Raw genomic sequence first — 15,162 nt, forward strand, 5'->3', positions numbered from 1 at the left:
TTAAGTTCTTAAAAGGAAAATGAATTACTTAGAAAAGATAATGACAAGGCACCTGACTTTGTCCAAAGAGAGACAAAGGCTTCCTTTCAGGATATGCTGATTGAACTGTGAGGAGTAAGTAGGAAATAACTGGGTGAAGGAGGTGTGCAGGGTGGTGCAAGTGCCATGTCAGAGAGCATTCCACGAAGTCGAAGCATCTACAAAGACTCTAGGAAAGGGAAGAGCTGACTCCTCTCAGGAGCTGAAAGAAAGTGGCTGAAATGCAAAGATCTAGGAGGAGAGTGTCCAAGAGGAAGCTGGTGAGCAGGTAGGGGCCAGATCATGAGGGGCTGTTGGCCAAATTAGAGTTTCTGGTCTTTGCCTCATGAGCTATGGGAAGTATAGAAAGATTGTAACCAAAAATAATTACATGATTCTTTTTACATGGAAAAAACTAAAGTGCCCTTCAATGGACGATTGGATAAAGGAGTTGTGGTACATATATACAATGGAATACTACTCAACCAATAAAAAAGATGAAATACTGCCATTTGCAATAACATGGATGGATCTTGAGATTGTCATGCTAAGTGAAACAAGTCTGACAGAAAAAGCTGAGAACAATATGATTTATCTCATATGTGGAATATAAAACTGAAAGCAACAAACGAACAAGATAAAGAGACTCATGGACACAGACAAGAGTTTGTTTAGTGGTTACCAGAGGGAAGGGGTCAAATTTATGGTGACAGAAGGAAATTAACTTTGGGTGGTGAGCACACAATGCAATATACATATGACATTATTGAATTGTAGACTTGAAATCTATATAATTTTATTAACCAATGTCACTCGATAAATTTAATTTTAAAAATGTTAGAAACATTACATGATTCTTTCTTAAAAAGATTATACTACCTGCCGTGTAGGAAAGGTATTGGAGGGAGGGAACAGAATTAAGAAGCTATTTCATTAGTTTGAGAGATAATAGTTGTTGGCCTAATTTGTGGTAGTTGAGTTGGAGAAAATTGGGCAGTTTCGAGATATATTTAGAAAGTAGAACTGACAACTAACACCTGAAAATTTAAACTATTAGATATGAATTTAAGTTTTAAAAGGGACAATACTTAGTAAGGTTTAGGAAGTCTCTATTTAGGAAGGGTACTAGAGTTTACTCTGAGACAGTAACGTTTATACGGAGACTAAAGAGTGTTATGTAAAGGCCAGATTTTATGCCTAAAACCTAAAATTCTGGATCATTTGAGAGAGTTATAATTTTGTTTTATATAAAAGGCAATAGTTTATAGATTATGCATTTCATATATAGTCATATATAATATGAACACATGTGCTTATTATGTTTATGAATAAATGTGTATTCAAAATGTGCCTTAAAGAACAATAAAGGACTCTGAGATTTTCAGGTCATATTTCTGTTGAACACTCGACTACACAGATTGATCTTCTTAGCGTGGTTAGTTTGCTTGGGAAATAATGAAAGTAGTTAGAGAATGTGTTTATATTATGTAACTTAAATCATACCTGTAGATTTAATTCTACTTTGTTTCTTCTTTCTCATTCCTAAGAAGAAGGACCTATAGCAACCGAAACCATTGGTTTCCAGGGGAGCCAGAAAAAGGCACAGCAGCTGGAGAGGAAAATCTCTAACTATCTTCATTTCAATCAACCTTCTGGAATCAGATTTTTTTTCTGGCTCTTGAGAAGGTCTGAACAGTGAAAGATGAGTTTTGGCCATCTGGTACTTCTGGGGAGGTGCCACCGGGCAGTGAAGAAAGCACTAGGCTAGGAATTAGGAAATAGGAGTTCTAACTCTGGTTCTAGACCTGGCTTCCTGGATTGCCTTGAGTAGATTGCTTAAACAATGTGGGCCTTAGTATTTTAGTTGTAGAGTTTGGACTAAATTTGGTCTGTAGTCCCCATACTCATTCTATGATTCAAAGAGAGACCTTGAAGCCTCCTTTGCAAACACAATTTCTCTAATCGTACATTAATTTATTTGACAAATGAGAACTCACTATGTGCCAAGTATTATTATAGGCAACAGGCTCACAACAGTGAACAAAAACAGACAAACTTCCTCATGGAATTTATATTCCATTCTCCATACAAATCCAAGGCCATTAAGAATAGCATCTTTAATAAATAGTTAAAAGAAGTTTTTCATTGTTAATTTTTTAACATTAATGAAGGGAAGTTTGTTCTTTCAATACTTATCCCAAGCACCATCTCCTTCTCCAGGATGCCATTTCCCTGAAGATTCAAGTAGGACTAAGTTGTTCTTCTGTAAATTATGGCATTTCATGCTATGCAATTTATTCATAAAGTGTATGTGTATTTACATATTAATAGATATGAATAAATAATTCTTATTGAAGTTCTATGTTGGTGTTAGTCATCTCAATCAGACTATAAACTCCTGGTACCAGTGTGAACACTTACCCTCAGGCCTGTGGCACAGTGCTGGGTGCCAATAGGTGCTTGGTGTACAATTGCTACACAGATATCAGCTGCAGGAATACATTGCATCCAAAATTCTGTAGCCTCACTGGTTTGCTTTCAGAGCGGGATTATGCCTAGAGCTTAAATTCCACTCATGGGTTCTTGCCAGGCTTTCTTTTCTCTGCCTGTCCTTTCCTGCCCCTGTGTTTGTTTTCTCATCCCAAGGCTCAGCCTAGCTCAGGTCTTGCTACCTTAGCTGTCAGCGCTCCAAAACTGCAGATCTATTCTCAGTGGTGCACCTCCTAGCTCAGGGGACTCCAGGGTGGGTGAATACATCACAGGGACTACCCTAGAAATCCACTGAGGTGTAAGAGAAAAATATTAGAATGCAAACCCACTGAAGTGTGAGAAGAAAATACTGGAGTACACACACACACACACACATTTATTTACTTTTTATCAAAAAAATAAGATTTACTAACATTTTATGTGAGGGTTGACATCAGCATGCATGTCTGTTGGCCTCTAGGCCAATACTTTACTAAGGTCACTTGAAGGGAAGGGGAGCTTTCACAGCAAAAGGGGTCACTGAGGGTTCAGCAAGGTAGATTTACAGATTACGTTATCTGGATTTAACTAACTTGCCCTCACTAAATAGAAAAGTAGCTTTAAAAGATTCCTGCAAAACAAAACAAAACAAAACAAAACAAAAAAACTACAGTACAAATATAATGTTAACAATATCAAATGCTTACATAGCGTTTACTACACACCAGGCACTGTCCTAAGTGTTTCCTCTCTTGTTTTTCATTTAACCTTCATAAAAAGGATGATACTGTTTTATTCTCATTTTAAACATGAGGAAACTAGGATATGGAGAGCTTAAGTACGTTGCTAGTCAATGGCAGAGGCCCAATTCACCTCTGACAGTCGGTCTCTAGTCAGTACCCTTAACCGCAATATTATACTTCTTATAAATTCAAGAAAACAAGAAAATGGCGAAGTGAACACTTTTCCTCCTCTTGATTTAACACTTCAGTCAGACATCTTTAAAAGCTTAAAGTCTGACCAGTGTGACAGTAAAACAGATTTTTATGAAACTGTCAAGAAAGTATTTGAAATATGGATTTGCGTTCACTATTCCTAATGATGACTTTGCCTTCCGTTATTATGTCTTGGGATATTAGCCAATATTAGTAGGACATGTATTAAATTTATAAATAACTGAATCAACATATATTAGTGCTTTATTAAATAAGTACCAGGTCAAAAAACTTTGGAGACCACTGCCCTAGAATTTAAAAGATCACTAAAAACAACTTTCTACAAAGGTCCAGAAACTTACACTCCTAATTGTTTATTGTGGTTACTTCTTAAGAAATGAGATTGCTTACACAAAATTGTTTTAAGATAAAATTTCCACTTATTACCCCTAGATTTAAATAATGTTGTAATTTCCCACACTACCATGAAACATTTTATTAGGAAAATTTAAAGAAAAAAATTATTTCTATGTCTCTACTAACACCTCAAAGCACTTAACTTCTTACCATGGTATTTAGGATCTTCTGTGATGTTTGTGATTTTCTTCAGCTCTCAAAATGCCCCCTGTTGCTTTGCCTTCCAGGAATCTTTGTCTCAGTGTTTCTCTATTGGGCTGTCCCCACTCAGTTCAGGCTTTGGCCATTGCATTAGGCATTTGACCCAGACTGGGCCAATCATAGATAAAGTGGTCCCTTTTTCCCACTGTAATATGTCCTTCCAATCACCTGAGGCTCAAATGCTTTGCCCTGACAGAACCTATTCCCTATATAATGAGGACTTTATATATACATCTATTACATACACATATATATGTAATATATATGTATTTAAGACAAACCATCTATAACATACATATATGTGTAAAATATATGTATATAAATATATATATATTTAAATTAAGTAATACAAACCATCAGTCTTATTATAAGTCAACACAGCATGGCTAAAACAGAACTGCAGAAAGATCCTTAGAATAACAGAGTCATTTGTCAGGGGTCATCAAGGAGAATACTGACAGTATTATCAGCTTTGCCACATAACAGGCACAGCATAGTGTACTCCTGAAACTCATTTGTGATACTGAATATATATACTCAAGCCTCCCGTGATAATAGTTCGTACACAGATGATCCTAAGTAACTATTTCTTCATCTCCCACTTTCAAAGATTTGTTTGTGATCAACATAAAATCTCACATACTACACAGTTTGTTCTGTAAAGTTCAGCAGGAAACATCCATCTTCCAAGCCATTGTTACTCTAGTTGGGATATTCCTTCTCCGCGCAGTCCCCCCACACATTGCAACCCTGTTAACAGGGAAGGTCCTCTAGTGCTTCTGTTATATATTTCTAAGATATTTGTTTTAGTTATAGATGGGGCTGCCACATGTGATTGTGCAAGTTGTGCAGTACATGACGATGCCAAGTTAAGGGTTAGTGGAGGCTGAAGTCTAGCCCAAACGCTGCTCACCAAACTGTGAACCCTAGAGTGCCTTCCCCAATTCACACATTGGATAGCACTGATCTAACGAGATTATAAGCGCTCTAAGAGTAGAGAACATACTTGTTCATCATCTTGCACAGTTCCTGGCAGCATGCCTTGTCAGAAGGCTCTCAATAAATATGTCGAATTGAATTTCAGAGTACATTTTCAGACATAAAACTCTTACATGTTCCAACCTTTTAAATCTTCGTAATTCAATTATGCAGGAAATCAGTCACCACACTGACTTAATGCCCTCTCAAATATTTATCACAATGTCAAACACCTGAAGGATATTTAGTGAAGATTAATTTATTATGATAAGTAGCCCTGGTCATTTTCCATTCTTTCCATCATATTTTCCTATGTATTTTTATGATCTACTTTCTAAGTTTTATTTATTATATTTTATCTTTCAAAGAGCCTGGCATGATTGTAGTACTCATGCACATAATAAATTTTGAAGTTTTTGTAGTTAAATTAATGAGACATTGAGTCTGGCTAAGAATTTATGATACCTCATAAACAACAGTGCTATATATACAGCAGGAATCCAAGAAATGTTGATTATTGACAAAATTTGTGATGATGATTGGGGTTAAAAACTTATACTCTGTCTACAGATTAGTAAATGGGATAAAGGTTGAAGTGTCTGAAATTTTTTTTAAATAAAAGTACCTAATTATATGTGCATATAAAAAGTTCTATCAACAAATATAGGTGTCGATTTCATTTTTTTCTACTAGAGGACTCATGTAAACCAATGAGAAAATATTCCTTTACTCACTGTGTAAAGTCTTGATAAACAAGTTTAGATGACATTATGTAAAATAATCTGTCTGCTCTATAAAAAGAGGGAGGAAAGGAATAACAACTGCTGCTTACCTTATTAAAGAAAAGCTTCACTTTTGGGATACATAGATTGATAACCTTCCAGAAAAGAGCAACTATAAAGATTAAATAACTAAATATCTAAAAAATAATCAAGAAATGTGATCATTTAGTCTAGTGAAAACCATCAAATAATGGAAAGGCCAGCTTGAACATTTAACATGTAAGGGATCAAACAGCTCATTTGCTAAAATTTTAAAAGGCCCAAGGGTTTTCGATCACCCAATTTAGTTAAAAATTAAAAATGATTAGTTGCTGCTTTCTTCCACTGAAAGTAAATTATACTTTTCACATAGCCATCAGAAAATTAAAATGTATTCTATGGAAATATATTCTATATATTAAAAAATATTCTGTAAGAGCAACTACAGAGGCAAATGAGGCTTTACCTATGATGAATGAGTTGGGAGTTAGACTACTTGGGTTCAAATCCTAGCTCCACCATTTATTAGCTTGTGACCCTAACAAGTAACCTGACTTCTTTGTTCCTGTTTCCTTGTCTATAAAATGGGGATAACAATTATACCCAACCCAAGATGTTGTTTCGGAAAGTAATGAGATACTATGTGTAACATATTTAACACAGGGCCCGGAACATAGTAAATACTCAAGAAAAATTTGCAATTGTTATTATAGGTATAACAGAGAACTTATGAATTAAAGCAGACAATAAAAGACCATAAACATTTTCAAATACTGAGCATCTAAAATGAGTCAGTCATCATGTTCATTTTCATACCTTATTTTTTTAATTAGTTGCTTTAAAATTATATAGACACACATGCCCTTGGTGAAAGAATTAAAAGAACATAGCATGGTTTAATCTGAAACTGAAAAATAAAAGATCCCAGCTAACACTGACATTGACATTGATAACTTCCATTTCAGGGACAAGAGATAGCTACCATAAACTTTCTTTTGGGTGTCATAGGATCACATACTGCCAGAGAATTCTATGTCTATAATAGAATATACATATTAACACCCATCTTTTAGTATACAAATGCTATACATACTGTCCTGCAACTTGCTTTTTCTCATTTACTATGTCTTGGTTTTCTTTCTATATCATTTAAAAAAATATACTTTTTATTTTGGAATAATTTTGGCTTTATGAAAAGTTGTAATATGAACTTCCATGAAATATGTAAAATGAACATATTCTATAACCAAGGTATATTTGTCAAAAATAAGAAATTAATGTTGGCACATTAATATTAACTAAACTTTAGAGTTTATTAAGATTTTACTTATTTTTCGTTAGTGTCCTTTTTCTGTTCTAGGATCCAAACCAGCACACACGCTGCATTTAGTCCATGTCAGTTCGCATGTTTCCATTTCATTATTTTAACAACTGCATAGTATTACATAGTATGAGTATACCATAATTTACATAATTTTATTGACAAATTTTTATCTAATTTCTAGTTTTTGGCTATTATAAGCAATACTGTAATGAACAACATTATATGTATATCTTTGTTCATTTGTGTTGTAGGATAATATTGGAAATAGAAATATAGGTCAAAAATGTGTATATTTCATGTATAATTTTGATATACATATTGCCATATTGCCTTCAAAGAAGTTTATTCTAATTCATGTTTCACAAAGTTGAAATAATAATTCTTATTTCCCCATAAGTCTTGGTAATCTGAGAGTGAAAATGGCATTTTGTTGTTTTCATTTGCAGTTTTTTAATGATGAGTAAAGTAGAACATTTTTTCAGACGTTTATTGCCAATTTATCTTCCATTTTTTATGAAGTGCTGATTTATCTTCTTTAAGCATTCTTCTATTGATTGTTCATCTTTTTCTTATTGATTTATAAAAGCTCTTTTATATTAAGGAAATTAGCCATTTGTCATATTTATTGCAAATAATTTCCAGCTGATATTTTGTCTTTTGACTTTATTTATATTAATATTTTGCTATGAACAATTTAAAATTTCTTAATTACCATCTTTATAATTCTTATTTTTCCTTTTGTACATGATGACGATATTATTATAAAACATTTATTTTTACATACATTATTTCTTATTCTCACAATTCTGTAAAATAATTCTTACAATGAACGCTTGATATTCTCAAAGAATATTGAGATCTCTTCAAATATCAAATTTATAAATACTGTTCTATGGCGAAGATCTTATGAGATCATTTTAAAATATGAACACATGACTTCAATTTTTTTTTATTGGATTCTTCCTCATTTTGGCCCTTGGAATTCGAGTATTTGCAGAACCCTAGAGAAAGCTAGGATGAATCATGATTTGTTTTTGGTTGTCTTAAGCTCTGATATTGGTGACTCCTCCTTCAACATGTTTGCCAAGACATTCTCTGTTGATGTGAGCCTCTTCAGTGTTTAACACACTGATCTGTAAACCTTTTGTTTTGTGAACTTCTTTGGCTCAGAAAGAGGCCAGCACTTCTGTGGCAATGATTTTATTTAGTTTATGTCAATAGAAAAATGCTACGTTAGGTCTTTGAACTAATCTTTCTTTGAGGGCAAAGTGGGTTGAGAGCTCCACTAATGTCCTCACCTATTGCCTCATACTAATGTTTGTACATGTTCCTAGGGTTCTCCTAGGTTACATTTTCTTGAGCATCATATTTTCTGTTCTTATTTTTATACCAAGAGTTAGTCAACTTTTAATGTTTACGAGGTTTTCTACTCAATCGATGACTTCTTTGGTAGTGGTGGAAATACACACTGAAATAGCTTCCCAAATTGATTTTTCTTGTTTCCTTTTGATGGCATCATTTCCATCAAAAATATAAGCCATCAACAAATTTTACATTCCACTCTCTAACTTAACCAAAGAGCCTATCTCATGACTAAGATCCACCACTTGATTAATTTCTTCAATCTCATTGCTAAGACTTGAATTTCTTTTCAGAGCCATTTTCAAAAAAGAAAATATTAAGCATTTTTATGGAGCTACTACTTAAGTAGGGAAGAGTAGGCAACAATGAAGCTCTATCAAAGTATAGTTGCTGGATGAGTAACGAGATTTATTCATTAGCTAAATGACTAGTTTATTTACTCGTTTATTCAACAAATATTTAAAAGAATCTACTATATGACAGCATTATTAGGTCTACATAGTTCCTCATGGGGGTCAATCTAGTGCTGGGATAATTATAGCCAGTACATATTATTTAGTATATGCTAGGCAGTATGCTGTAGGCTTCAAAGGTTCTATATCAATTTCCTTATTTGTAAGATGAGGATAATAGTAGTAGTAATGCATAAATTGTTGAGAGAATTGAATGAAATAATACGTGTAAAGCACCTAGAACAGAATTGGAGATTTTATATTTTTATACACACACACGCGCGCGCATAGATGAATTATTATTATTTTTCTCTACACTTCCAGGTTTTGTTTAGTATATATATTTAACCAATTTTAACTGTTATAGTTTTATGATTATTACTATTTTATTATTTAATATAACCTTATAAAGTAGGGGCTATTGTTATCCTCATTTTACAGAAGAGAAAATGAAACCTCAATGAATTTAAGAGATCTATCCAAGGAAAGCTATAAAGTTAATAAACACAGAAGTGAGATTCAAAATTCAGGTAACCAATTTTCAGCTTATTTTTTCAAGCACTCAACTATATAGTCTTCTATACTCTGGCTAATGTATAAAATTCAAACTTTCTCCTTAGCATAATTATAGAGAGCTACATTTTATGGACTTTTCTGGTCAAAACCGCAAATATTAAACTGGTAAATGTTAAGAGCCTACTTTATTACCTCCATTTTCTAGTTGAGAAAAAAGAGGTTCAGATAAGTCTTATATAGAAAAAATGTCAGAGCTTAGATATAAAAACAGTTCAGTCTGACTCCAAAGCCACATCACATGGACTAAAGATCTTTTTTTCAAACTTATTAAAACATAAGCTTGGTGACATTTCTATTTATATTAATGAAATACATTTAACATTATTACTAATACAGTTATAGTGGTGAACATTATCACTAGTTCTTTAAATTGTACACTATAACTTTGATTACATGGCTTTTAAAAAATAGTTTAAAATATAGAAATGTTTCACAAAGGGTCTTGAAATATAAAAGAAAGAAATATCTTTATTACCATGAACATTTTAAATACACTTTTTATTTTGGAGACATTTTAGATTTGCAGAAAAGTTGCTTAGAACAGAGAGTCCACATATATCCTTCCAAGGTTCCCTCATAGATAACATCTTACATTACCACTGCACAGTTGTTAAAATTAAGAAGCTGACACTGGAACATTATTAGTAACCAAACTATAGATTTTATTTGAATTTCACCAATTTTTCCATTATTTTGTTCTAGGATCCAATTCAGGGCACTATATTGCATTTAGTTGTCATGTCTCCCAGTCTCCTCTGTTTTGTGACAATTTCTCTGCCTTTCATTGTTTTCTTGAGCGTAACTCTCTTGAGGAATAGTAGCCAAATAGTCTGTAGAATGTCCCCTAGTCTGGTTTTGTATGATTTTTCTTCATGTTTCCCTGGAGTTATATTATGAACATTTAAAGTGAAAGGAAAAAGAAAAATAATAAAAAAAAATTTATAAGACAAAGCAAAAAGCCTCTGACCTATACTAGTCCTGGCATTAAAAAAAAAAAAAAATTTGAATTGCACCTTTAAAAGGTCATTAATTCAACAAAAAGTGTATTAAGCACCTACTACGTACCAGACACTGTTCTAGGCACAGAGAATAAACATTAAGGATAACCAGTCTAGATTGGTAATGAAAATCTTCTTTGAAGAGGCAACATTTGAGAGGACCAAATGACAAGATGGAACTAGATAAAAGCAAAGATTGGGGGAAGAACTTTCAAGAAAATGGAATAACTAGTGCAAAGGCTTTGTAGCAGAGGTAAATTTGATGTATTTAAAAACTTCAGTAAAAACAGAGTAGCTAGGTCATTAGTGTAAGAGGAAGAGAGGTAGATGAGATAAGCAAGGCTGATAGGGGATGGATATTGGATTTTACAGGCTATGGCAAGGAATATGGATTTTATGCTGAGTGGAGAAGGAACTCTTTGAAAGGTTTTAACTAGGAAAAGGTCATAATCCGATATAATTTAAAAAGATCACTCTAGATGCTGTGTGGAGTAGGAATCATTGGAAGATAAGTATAGAAGCCAGGAGTCCAGTTAGTAGACAACTGCAACGGTCTAGACAAAAAATGACAATGATTGGAACATGATGGGCAGCAGAGAATGTAAAAAGAAGCAGGTGGATTGGGATGTACTTTAGAAGAGGAAGTGACAGCATTTAGTTATAAACTGAATATAAGACGAAGATTCTCAACTTTTTGGCAGAGAGAACTGACAGCTTAACTGAGAGTTTATGTTGCAGGAGGAAGGTGGGAGAGGCTTGGAAATGGAATGTTCTGTTCAGGTCAAGTTAAATTCAAGATGTTTCGAGTCATCGAAAAGGTAGATGGATGTGAGTTTGGAACCTATGGGAGAGGTTGGAGCTGAAGACATAAAATCTATATGTAAAATAAGCAAACACATATACATGTAATATCAGTAACTTAATTTACTAGGAAGAGTAGCCATACATCTCTATTTGTTCATTATTAATCGATTCATGTATTCATATACTTATTCTGGGAATATAATTGTATACCTACCAACCTATTAGCTTCTAGTACAGTCTTGCCAATGGCCTCTAAAGAGAAGAGTGTATAATCAGAAATGGTAGAATGGGAAGAAAGTATTAGAATTTAAAAAATATTTTTATCTAAAAACAAAGTCTTACAAATATTTAATATATAGATTTATGTTGGCATCTCACTATTAATGAGAGAAAAGTGCAAGTTATGCAATGTGGGGAAGAATTCCGGGATTGCATCATTTTCTTTCCTTTCACTATATTGTGATTTATTCCAATTTGTGTGTGCTGGGCAAATTAGATTTATCAATTACATTATTATTTCATTCAACTAACTCCCACTACATGAAAGTAGCTAAAAAAGATTTCTGGAAAGAAAACATGAGTTGGAGATAATAACGCAGGCATAAGCAAAGAAGATGACAGACAGTAGGGATGACATGTCTACTAGCATGAGCTCTGCAGAAGTCATCTTATTAAGTATGGGGATGATATTATGAAATCAGATTTGGCAACATTTCCATTACATGATTCTGATGCAGAAATAATGTATGTGTGCTACCGAAGGCTGGGACTGCGCTAAGGCAAGTGAGACATCCATCTCAGGTGTACGGTTTAAGGGGGTCCTCAAAACTCAGTAATCAGGATAAATATTTTAATGTGATATTTTAAAAAGGCAAAATCAATGCAAAATCTATAGTGAACCTATTTAAAAATCTTTCAAGCAATGATTCGAATTTTAACCCATTTGTTAAAAATATAAAAATGCAACGTCTTCTGGCTGACATCAGGGAAGATACAAAGTCACTAGCTGAATTTCAAAAAAAACTTCCTGGTTGGTGGATGGAAGTGATATATGGAAACTTGCATCAGTAAGAGCAGCCAAGATGTATGTCTTCCATTAGGATCTACATATCTTTTTGAGTTAGCTTTTTCCAGCTTATGACAGCCATTAAAACGAAATAAACAACCTGAAGGTTGAATCAGACATTTTAATAACTGTTTCACAAGGTATTAGGTTTTTAAAAACATCGAAACCTAGTCAATCATTGCTTTCACTAAATTTTTTACTGAGAATAACAGATTTTTTAAATCATTAATATACAAAATTACTCTTAATTACTTTAAATGTTTTTTTTGTCTATCTTATGATTTTTACATTTAAAAAAGTTTTATAGAATACACAACAGGACATGCATATAACTTACATAAGTATATAGGCTTTTTTTTTTTTGTAACAGTGCAATTTTAAGAAAAAATGGAGAGCACAGGTACAGATAGTTAATGCTGTGGATGTTAGGAACGCGGCAGGATTATATTATTTCAGCATGCTGTAAACTTACTCTACTCATGGAGTTTTCATGAAGGACACCCCACTGAGTAATCATAAAGAAAGTTTTGAGGAATGAGGATTTGGAAAAATAACTTGCATTATCTGTTTAGTATAATACAGAGCACAACGTTTACTGCTAAAGGAGATTAAAATATTCTAAAAACATTTTTAAAGCGGATCACAGGTTCAAACTGCAGACCTACTCTCTTAAGCTATCTCAGTCCCAGACTTGAACCTGTTGGAAGTTCTTTTAAAGGGGGCAGGGAACGCAGCTCTAACGGGAGTGTGTGTGTGTGTGTGTGTGTGTGTGTGTGTGTGTGTGTGTGTGTGTGTGTGTGTCAGGGTGGGTGGACGTGACGCCATTTCTGAGGCAAGGGCTGTTGCCTCCCCTAGCAGGAGATGGGCCCCGAAGTCTTTCCAGCCGTCGGGAGGGTGGAGAGAGGGGGAAAAAGAAAATAGTTTTTTTCTGGCCGGGACTGTGTCTGAGGGCGGAGGCCGGGGGGCCTCGTGGTGCTTTCTCTTCCAGGAAGAGGCCAAGGGTGTGTGAAGAGGGGAAGGAGTTCAGGAGCTTTTCTAACGGGAAGGGAGAACAGTATTGGTAGGATCGCAGAAGGGGCTCTAGGCTCGAGTCTTTCCTTGGTGGGCAGGCAGTCCAAACAGCCCGAGAACTCATGGAGGACTCTGAGGCCTGGTCCTTTCCCTGCCAGCAGAGGGAGTTCCGAGATGGATGGTCCAAAACCCCTCTAAGGAAAAGCGTTTGCATGGCCACCCAACCAATTTCGTACCTCTTAGGGAAGCACAAGAGCTGAGATAATTAAACGCTAGCAGCAGCTGCCTTGGCACCTTGGGCGCCTGGCGCCTGGCTCCGAGGCGGCCTGAATTCTCGCGAGAGCGGCCGCCGCCATTTTTCCATTGATTGCCTCAGGCTGGGGGAGGGGCCGACAACTAAGGCGACGGCGACGACGGCGGCGGCGGAGCGGTGGTTCGGTGTCTGCGCGCTGGTGTCTGAGGCCCAGGCTGAGGCCTCCGAGGTTGCCGAAGCGCGGGCGGTGGAGAGGATGACTGCCGCTGCCATTCTCTCCTGAGAGAGAGCCGCCGCCACCTCCCCCCACCCCCAGCAGGGCGGAGAGGAGCGGCTGGAGTCTGAGCGATGGTGCCGGGCGAGGAGAACCAATTGGTCCCGAAAGAGGTGAGGGGCCAGCGTGGGAGGCTAGGCCCGAGGCCTGAGGCCGCTCGAAACAGCACAGGCCCGGGCGAGCGTCCGGCTGCGGGTTCACTCGTGTGCGGGCCCGGCTCTGGGGCTTGTAGGAGGTGTGTGTTGGTGGAGGGGGGTGGTGTATGGAGAAGGCGGCGAGCAGTTGGGAGACCCGACTGGATCTAGGGGGCTGGGGAAGTACAAATCTCCCCTCTTGGGTTTATGGAGCTGGACAAATAAAGGAGCGCACAGGTCTTGCTTTGGGGGAGAAGGTGGCCTTTTACGTACTTATTTACCATGTCGAGCGAAGATAGATAATTTCAAACAAAAAATTCTGAAACAGTTGCTGATGGGCACGACCGGGTGACGGTGGTGCTTCTGGTTTTGACAGTGGCAGTGTATAACTTTCAGGGCTTGTGAAATCTACACCCAACTTGAGATCTGTGGGAGGGCAGAGTTAACTGTTAGGACTTTTTTGAACTGCTACTTGGTAGTACAGTTGGCCTGCCTTATGGGGCCTACTGAAGATCATTGAAAAGTAGTAAGTGTGACTTTCATAGAAAGGTAAGAGAGAGTTTAACATTGCCATATGGAGAACTGAACTACTTTTTGTAGTTGGGTTGCGTATGCCAGTTTGTGTGACTTCTTAAATTCTTAAGAACAAGTGATATGAGACGCCTGGACTTCTTGGCCTCTCTCAAATAGTAGAAGATTAATGGTAGAACCCAGCACTGGCCAGTGAATTTCAATGTATTAATAGTCCCTCTGTTGGCTATATAAATATTCTCAGCGTATACAAACGTGTATTTTTAACTGGTTGATCTGTAGGCTAATGCTTTGGATTTTTATTTCTCATATACCTTAGAGGCAGATGTCTGTTGAAATTAGCCATGTAGTGGGATCTTGATATTTATGAGTAATGTTTGTTAAGCTTTTTTATTTTTTGCCTTTTTTAGTTGCTTTGTAGCAATTTGTTTCTACTTAAAACAAGCTCTGACAATGCAAAAGTCCTATTGGTGTTATGTATCCATGATATAAATATTTTTCCAACATATCAGATGATAGTTATTTTGTGAGGATGACTTTTTAAAAATTAAAAGTTATCATGGGTCAGTATTCATCAACCATCACCTGAGCAAAGCAC

At 35.8% G+C, this 15,162-nt stretch overlaps 1 protein-coding gene and 1 pseudogene across 8 annotated transcripts in view; one reads left to right on the top strand and one right to left on the bottom strand.

Annotated features, from left to right (window-relative positions):
- Positions 1-4,451: 4,451 nt before the first annotated feature.
- Positions 4,452-13,898, bottom strand: LOC107505315 (annotated as a pseudogene).
- Positions 13,759-15,162, top strand: part of USP47 (ubiquitin specific peptidase 47) — a 96,598-nt gene continuing 95,194 nt past the window's right edge. For 4 of the 8 annotated variants that reach the window (XM_016135444.2, XM_036221387.1, XM_036221390.1 and 1 more), the window contains exon 1: positions 13,904-14,012. In XM_016135444.2, coding sequence (XP_015990930.1) covers positions 13,974-14,012 — 39 coding nt within the window. In that variant the 5' untranslated portion in view covers positions 13,904-13,973. Of the gene's footprint in view, positions 14,013-15,162 lie in introns of all 8 variants that reach the window. The other 4 variants (XM_016135446.2, XM_036221388.1, XM_036221389.1 and 1 more) reach the window with 2 other exon arrangements.

Source organism: Rousettus aegyptiacus, unplaced genomic scaffold (assembly GCF_014176215.1).
Source record: "Rousettus aegyptiacus isolate mRouAeg1 unplaced genomic scaffold, mRouAeg1.p scaffold_m13_p_5, whole genome shotgun sequence".
NCBI lineage: Eukaryota > Metazoa > Chordata > Mammalia > Chiroptera > Pteropodidae > Rousettus > Rousettus aegyptiacus.